General features: G+C 41.3%; 2 protein-coding genes across 2 annotated transcripts in view; one reads left to right on the top strand and one right to left on the bottom strand.

Moving 5' to 3' along the window:
• The window catches only part of LOC116688923 (uncharacterized), a 23,326-nt gene extending 19,566 nt beyond the window's left edge, over positions 1 to 3,760 (bottom strand). The window contains exon 1 of the mRNA XM_032515116.1: positions 3,720 to 3,760. The gene's annotated coding sequence lies outside the window, so the exon portion shown is untranslated. The remainder of the gene's footprint in view (positions 1 to 3,719) is intronic.
• A 520-nt stretch (positions 3,761 to 4,280) lies between these two features.
• On the top strand, positions 4,281 to 4,608 carry LOC116688925 (cytochrome b-c1 complex subunit 8-like). Its single transcript, XM_032515119.1, is given in 2 exon segments — positions 4,281 to 4,434; positions 4,436 to 4,608. Coding segments are annotated over 2 exon segments (249 nt in total). The 5' UTR covers positions 4,281 to 4,284; the 3' UTR covers positions 4,535 to 4,608.
• The last annotated feature ends 3,656 nt before the right edge of the window (positions 4,609 to 8,264 follow it).

The raw sequence follows: 8,264 nt of genomic DNA, 5'->3' as shown, positions 1-8,264 counted from the left end.
TGTTGGTTTCTCATCAGTTGGACCTGAACCACCGTGGTCCCCAGAACTCCTCTACTCCACGGCAGCTCTACCACAGCCGATGTTGTTTCTAACACAATTATCTGAAAGTACTTCGTTGTTGTCGAAGCACTTGATGCATCTGATGTTACTTTTCTCTAGGAAACAACGGAATATGTTGTTGCGACCAAATGAAGTTGTTCCAAGATTTTCAAGGGTGTTTCTAATTTCATTTACAGTAAAGTAAACATAATTGCCATTTTGATCTGTGTACCCTTCAAATCTTTGTTCTAATTATTGCACAGCGGCCAATTATGTTTGTCAGTCACAGTCAGCAACAATGAAAACACACACAGCTCAGCTGAATATGAAGGCAAAAGGCTTCACTAAACCCCAAATAGTTTCTGACTCACCAATCGGTAGATTATTTGTACATAAAATTGATCCGACGTCCTTTTCTTGTGAAGACTTCGATCACAGCGTTATAAAACTCGTCTTTACGGCGCTTTAGTTTGCATCGTCTCTGACTCTCTGACAGAATGGCGAGGGCTGGAAGACGTGCCGGCCCGGTCCGGTTCCGACTGGATGTTTTGATCCGTTTCAGGGTGGAAAATGTGCGAAGCTGTAGTTGCCGGTATTATATGAGATGGCGGTTTTTTCCTGCTTGGTTAAAGTTGGGTCGTTCAATCCCAGGGACCCGTAGGTCCAGCCGCTGAACTGTTGCGCGCGCATAGCCACATCTCTTTCAAACCCGTCAGTTGAGACGATCAGAGCGAGTTGTGGTCCCTTTAGCTGCAGTAGTCCATCTAGGCTGGCGTAGACCTCATCTTAGGCTGGCGTAGACCTCCACCTTGCTTTAGTTCTTTTTTTAATTAAATTGAGTTTAGAGAAACGTACAAACCGTGGCGTCTGGCCGATCTTGTGACCGCATTAGCCAAGAAAAATGCCTGAATATCCACTCAGGAGGGGTCTGTGGTTGGAAAAACAAGACACCTACTCTCAGGGCATAGGTGTGGCCCTGGGAGAATTCAGAGCTATCCTCTCCACTGCTTTAGTTCTTTTTTTGTGATTAAAATCTAGTTTAGAGAAATTCCTCAGCGCTTGTGATATCGGCGGACACCGCTGCTGTCATTTTGACTTTGAATTGTGGGCGGGGATTGCGCGTTACAACCGTAGCTGGTGATATGACGTCAGCTACGCAAAGGGCCAGAATATCTCGATTTAATGGTCCATGTTTGTATGTAATGCAGATGATTATTGGCAAACCAATTTACGTGCAAAGGCACGCAGAACGTTGTGCTTTTGCCGTAAATGTTGAAGAATGCAGGATCGAAGTGCGCATGCGCAACTTGGTTAATCGCTTGAATGGACGTAAGGCATTATTAGCTTATTCTACAATTTTTTCTATTTGATTATGCGTGACTGCTACATTTGTCATTGTACCGTCTAATAATTGGAATAACACATAAATCACAAGAATAAATAGTAAAAACTACAGTTACAAGGTTTATAAAACCATTATTTATAAAACATGTTTTAGCTTGAATTTTGGCAGGGTAGGCGGTGCCTAGCTTGCCTACCCTGACTGCACGTCACTGTTAGACATAATTTAGACATTGCTAATCAGAATCAGGAATACTTTGTTGCTCCCCGAGGGAAACTCTATGCTAAACTCTAAATGTAGAAATGACAAAAAGGGGAGTGAAACCACAGAGCGCTGACACAGCTTTTGAAACTACAGTTAGCAGAAGCAAAGGCTAAACTTAACAAAAAGGATTCTCAGAAACAAAATGTCTGTCACAAATGCGCTGGCTAACCCATATCCTCCCACCCCCTCAGTAAACCCCCCCCCCTTACCTTGTGATCCTATCACCAGATCCTCCTCCCTTCCCGGTCCTCAGCAAGCTATCTCTGCTTCCCATCTCCCCAGGGATAATTTTACCATCAGAGGTCAGTTCAGGAGTGCATACAGGGGGGCCGCAACTCGTTCAACGGACCCCCAACCACTTCAACAGAGGGGATGCTTTGTGGTGCCATGGACACTGGAAAGCTGACCTGCCCACAGTCACCAATGCAGAGAGGGCGAGGCAGAGGACAAAGAGGGGGACACCAGCGCCAAACCCACCTTGCTCCAAGCGAGACACCAGGCAGTATCCCCTGACACAGGAAGGGACCAGGCTCCGGATGACGAGGGATTGTACTGAGGGGGCCAAGGGGAAGCCACGAGGAGGGTCTTTGGCAGCGCCTCCTGCAGTGGAAGTAGGTGGGAAAGACTATACATTTTAGTGGATTTAGGTGCTACCTATCCACTTTGAAGACACAATAAGCACCTCTATCAGAACGATTTTGACTGTTGTAGGTTCTCTGGGGAAAAGACAGAAACTGCTTGTTCAATTCCTCTTCCTTTTCCATAGGCAGACAGACTCTGTCACATCCGTTATTGTCTCCAACTGTGCTATAAAAATTACTGGGACGTGACCTGCTCTTTAACAATGGGAGTGTCAACCTCTGCTCACCTGAAGGTATTTCTCTCAACTTTCTGATGGGACAGTTTTGAACTGTGGGATGTGGGACGAAGGGGGGCATGCAGCTGACATTTTGGGCTCGTCTGTTCACTGAGACACCCACTCACACTGGCATCCTGTCCGCCTACCTACAATGGAAACCCTGGATTTGCAGCCTCCGTCCGTATGCACCACCGGCTGACCCTCCACACCTCACCCTCCATTATGACAGAGAAAATTACCTTCTCTATTACAATGAGTTTTCTGATAACCTACGTATATATATACATATATGCCAATGTTGTTTTAAATAAAACAACGTTTGCACAAAGCGAGCCGATCCACTTTTCCATGTTGATAAGAACAATAAAATGAGAACAAATAATGGGACATAAAGAAATGACGTGACATCTAGAATAGATAAAAATGTGGAATGAATTACGAGTTAACTACGACATTAATGTGATTAAATATTTTAATCTGTTGACAGCACTAATAAAAATCTATCTGATTGTGTAATGTGTTGTTGACCAATTTTAGTTGCTCCAAGCTTATTAAGACTCTCTTTAATTTAATGTTCAGGAATGGGAATATTTTTTGCATTTTAGGTCTTCATTGGGGGGGGGCGCGCTCTGCCAGGTGAGCTGGTATTCGCCCCATTATCAGTCTGTTTTGAGATATTGGGACTGTCTGGGTTCGTACACTTGGAGAAGAGTCAGAATAGAGGACCAGAATTTATTTTACCCTCACTATATCACTAGCACACAGGTCTCTGCATGTCGAGTCCACCACTCATAACACGGTTGTCTATTTCTGTTTTATTTTTTAAATATTCATTTTACAGAATCAATTAATCTTTTTTTATCAACCGTCTGGGTCTGGGCTTGGGTCTTGGTCTGGGTCTGGGTCTGGGTCTGTCCGAGGTTTCTGCCTAAAAGGAAGTTTTTCCTCGCCACTGTCGCACTGTTGCTTGCTCTGGAGGAAACTACTAGAACTGTTGGGTCCTTTAATTAAGTTAGACAAGTATATTATTATATTATATTATTATGTAAGTATATTATAGAGTGTGGTCTAGACCTGCTCTATCTGTAAAGTGTCTCGAGATAACTCTTGTTATGAATTGATACTAAAAATAAAACTGAATTGTATATATATTTTCTTTATAAATCTTCTAACTCTGCTTGCTCATAAGTTTTCTGAGAGAAGAACATTGCTCACCTTCAGTATTGTTGCTCACAGGGTTTGTAAGTCTGAAAAACAGAAAAGACAAAAAGATTTATTCACATCATATGGAAGTTAAATCCTATTGACATTAAAACTGCCAACTATTAAATACTTAATTTTTTCCACCAACCCTGTCTCCTAAAAAAACAGTTTATGAACATCATGCTGGTTGAATTATGTTGTTATTCAGTTTAATGAATAAATTTTTTTAATATACCTGGAAACATTCACTGATACAATGTTATGTTGCGTTTCCTAAAATATGCACTCTTTTAAAACCAGTTTGTAAGCACACAACACTTGTTTAAAGGATAAGTTTAAACTTTAGTGTTTTATCTTAATTTATTTGTACCTGTTGGTTGGAAAGAAGCCGTCTTCTTCTTCTTCTGCTCGGAGTTTGCAAGTTGCAGTGAATGCAGTCTGAAGTCTGACATCTTTTATTGGAGAGGGAGACCATGGCCACGCCCTCAGTGTGGCACCATGACCTTATCTTTACATTCAAATTCTTACAACTAATATTCAACCTTTTAAACTAGGAACAAGAACTAACAGTAACAACATGGGCCGTTACTTTGGAGACTTGGCCAAAATCAGACATGTAATCACATACAGTCTGTCCCCCTTTGAGCAGAGGGCTCTCCCCAACTACTTCTCCAAGGGAATCCCCAATGTGTGGAGACAGGTCACATCCTCTTTCTTTAAAGTTGCCCCCCCCAATGACTCTCATGTACCTGACATATACCTGGGGCAACAGCGTCCCTCAGCAGGGCAAGAGGAAGCTTGCAGCTGACTTTGAGAATGACGAATGAACTCCTGCCACCTTTGTGAAAGCTCCCCTCTGTTATTAATTCAAACTCTGTAGGTTTCACCAAAGCTACAGATATATATAGTTATTGCCACTCTTCATTCTAACCCCAACCGGTCGTCAGACACTGCCTACCAAGAGCCTGGGTCTGGGTCTGTCCCAGTTTTTCCTCGCCACTGTCGCACTGTTGCTGGCTCTGGAGGAAACTACTAGAACTGTTGGGTCCTTGTAAATTATAGAGTGGTCTAGACCTGCTCTATCTGTAAATTATAGAGTGTGGTCTAGACCTGCTCTATCTGTAAAGTGTCTTGAGATAACTCTTGTTATGAATTGATACCATAAATAAAATTGAATTGAAATTGAATTAAAATGTAAGTTGTGAACAACCAGGGAGACTTCAGCATGAGAGAGAGAGAGTTTCAAGTTTTAGTTGGATTCATGTAACTGACCCCGAAAGTCCTGCATCCCACAAATCCCCCACAATGTGCACTTTCATAACTTCATTTTCACAACATCATCATATCCCTGCGCTCTCTTGAATCAACAAGGAAGGCCTGTTACAGTCGGCATCACCAGATAGATCATCTTTTATGCCTTTTGCAATGTGCCATCCATGTTTATTTAACAGTCCCTCCAGGTTTTCACAGCCTTTTTTTAGATTGTTGCGGCCCAAAATACCTGATTTCCTGGGAGCTTTTGTAAACAAAATTCCTTAAAAATTTCTTTTGTATGTTTGTTGCAATGAATTTGTGAAAAAAAGTTGTGATTTTTATATTTTCTTCTGCTAGTTCTTCAAAAACAAAAAGGAAACCTGTGTTGGGGAAATTAAAACTACTCTAGGCTGAGTTTTCTTAGGACCTGAAAATGGCAATAATCTAAATTATTGAATTAATCAAATTTGAACATATGTGTCAGTGGCTTGTTGATATTTACATTCTTAGTGGGCTGGGACACAGTCATAGGGTTTGATAAAGGACTTAAATAAATTAATAATAAATTATCAATCTCATCTTAGCTCACATAAAGACACTGCTGCTCTACATCCGTCTATGCAGTTGTTGCTGCTGATGTTTGGCTAATTATTTGGTGGATGTTAAAATATGTTGGGAAGTACTGATATCAGTACTGAAAAAAAGCAGTTTCAAAATATATCTTAAATCTTTTCCAAATTGATTTTAATCACACATAAGGCAACGGCTGGGAAGTTTTTCCCAACCGACTGTTACTTTTATGTTTTCTTCATGGCATGCATTGAGAACAGTTTGGAGTTTAGTAATAGCAGTTTAATGTTCAGACTGACAGACTTTAAACTGGTTTGCACCCCCCCCCCCACGTGTCTTTTCCTCGTTCTTCTGACATCTGTGCCCACTTCCTCGATGAGTGCTTCATGTCTCTTCTCCTCGTTTCTTCTCCACTCTGCATCCGTCCACTTTTCTGCCTTTGCCTCTGCCCCCCCCTGACCTCCGCCTGTATCCCTGTCAGCACTGACACCGACCTAAAGGCCTCTTTGTGAGGAGGGAAGTAGTAGATCATGTGAAGCAGAGCTAAGTCAGCTGTGTAGTTTTGAATTTGGGAGATTAGCAACACCGCTCATGTATCTGAAAATTCGAAAGCATTCAAATTAGTGTATGCAAAAAAATTGAAATAGACAACGTTAGCTCAGTCGGTTTTATCTTTAAAATACATTTCACAGTTGACCTGAGGATCCAAACTGTGAAATGACACAAACAGAGGAGAGTGGCTGTTGTCTCGAGGTGTGGCACCATGACCTTATCTTTACATTCAAATTCTTACAACTAATATTCAACCTTTTAAACTAGGAACAAGAACTAACCGTAACAACATGGGCCGTTACTTTGGAGACTTGGCCAAAATACAGACATGTAAATCACATACGTCTGTCCCCCTTGAGCAGAGGCTCTTCCCCAACTACTCTCCACGGAATCCCCAATGTGTGGAGACAGGTTACATCCTTCTTTCTTTAAAGTTGGTCCCCCCCCCCCCCCCCCCCCCCCATGACTTCATGGACTGGGGCAACAGCGTCCCTCAGCAGGGCAAGAGGAAGCTTGCAGCTGACTTTGAGAAGACGAATGAGTGAACTCCTGCCACCTTTGTGAAAGCTCCCCTCTGTTATTAATTCAAACTCTGTAGGTTTCACCAAACCTTCACATCAAACATCTTTATTTTGGTCAATGAATTAAAATAATATCAAAATGGTTTCTTCACAAACACACGCACACCTACGCATGCATGCAAACACACACACACACACACACACGTCAACTTGTGTATCACAGGGTCATCATCAGAAACTGTCAAGTATGGAAAGAAGATGTATGTTAGGGATGGATTGTATCAATTTTGCCTAAATTTAGTTTTTAAGAATAATTTAATCTCATTGTAGCTCACATGATGACCCTTGTTAGTGCTGTATCTGCTGCTCTGCAGCTGTTGCTGCTCATTTTGGCAAATTATTTGGTGGTTATTAAAATACAGTGTGAAGTACTGATATCAGTATCAAAAACCAGTCACCAATGAAATGGCTCCAGCAGTTTGAAATAGTTTAGATATCTTTTTCGATTTTGATGTTAATCACACACAAGTCTTGTTCAGCGTGTCGCCAGTGTGGCTTTCGTCACTTAAAATTCTGACTCAACAAACCTTTGTCACGTGACAAAGATGAGACGCTGCGTAAATACGGGTCATGTGACAATGACTATAATTAATTACATAAAAAAATACAAACAAGACAATGCGGTTCACAAAATAAAAACTGTGCTAAAATGTCTCTTCATTTCTGTTGACTAAAATGAAACGAGACAAAATGTTGTAATGTTTTTAAGTCTTGTTCAGTCACGTTATTATTACTTTGCAGTTTTTCTGTTCTCACTTTAGGGGCTGCATCAGGTCGCACTGCGCATTCACAGGCGACGTCAATTCCTCAAACCCCGCTCACCGCATTATTTAGAAGATGCAGATGCAGTGAGTGTCCCTATGGGGAGATTCTGAGGCTATTAAGCCTTCGTTAGCAACCCATTGACTCCCATTCATTTTGGCGTCACATTGACAGCGTATAACTAAACATCTGAATTGTTCATTGTTTATTTCTAAAGAAACACGACAATGTATAAAGAGCTCCATTACCTTCAACTTCCATGCAAATATATAAGAATGAAATTTTGGTTTTGTCTATACTACCAGGTCCTTATACTACTGTATAGTGACTGGGTTAAATGAAATTGCATTAGTGAAAAAGATACTAATACAATTTTCATTGACCAAAACTAGACCTCTGTAAATGTCGTCAGTTTTTGTAGATTAAAACGAGACAGAAACGAGACAAAGTACTGCTGGATAAGTTGCAGCAACACCTTCAGAATGGCACCATCTCTTCATCTGAAAATGCAAAGCATTCAAATTAATCTATGCAAACAAATGAAAAAGAAAGTGTTAACTCAGTCATTGTTATTTTTACTATGTTTAACAGGTGACTACAGGATCCAAACTGAAATGACAGCTGTAATGCAGGACCAACGTGACAAACTAATGTAAGTGCTGCACTGTTTGCTTCTCTGCATCATCTCAGGCAAATTATTGCTTAAAATATATTGAGAGGTATTTTATTTTCTCCTCCGCTCGTGCAAACTCTTCTGTTTTCCCCCTCCCCTCACACACACACACACACACACACACGCACACGCACAACACGCCACAACACCGACACACACACCCAC

This window comes from Etheostoma spectabile, chromosome 5 (assembly GCF_008692095.1).
Source record: "Etheostoma spectabile isolate EspeVRDwgs_2016 chromosome 5, UIUC_Espe_1.0, whole genome shotgun sequence".
Taxonomy (NCBI): Eukaryota; Metazoa; Chordata; class Actinopteri; order Perciformes; family Percidae; genus Etheostoma; species Etheostoma spectabile.
Note: the sequence above shows the minus strand (reverse complement) of the source record. Positions and strands in the feature narration are given on the sequence as shown.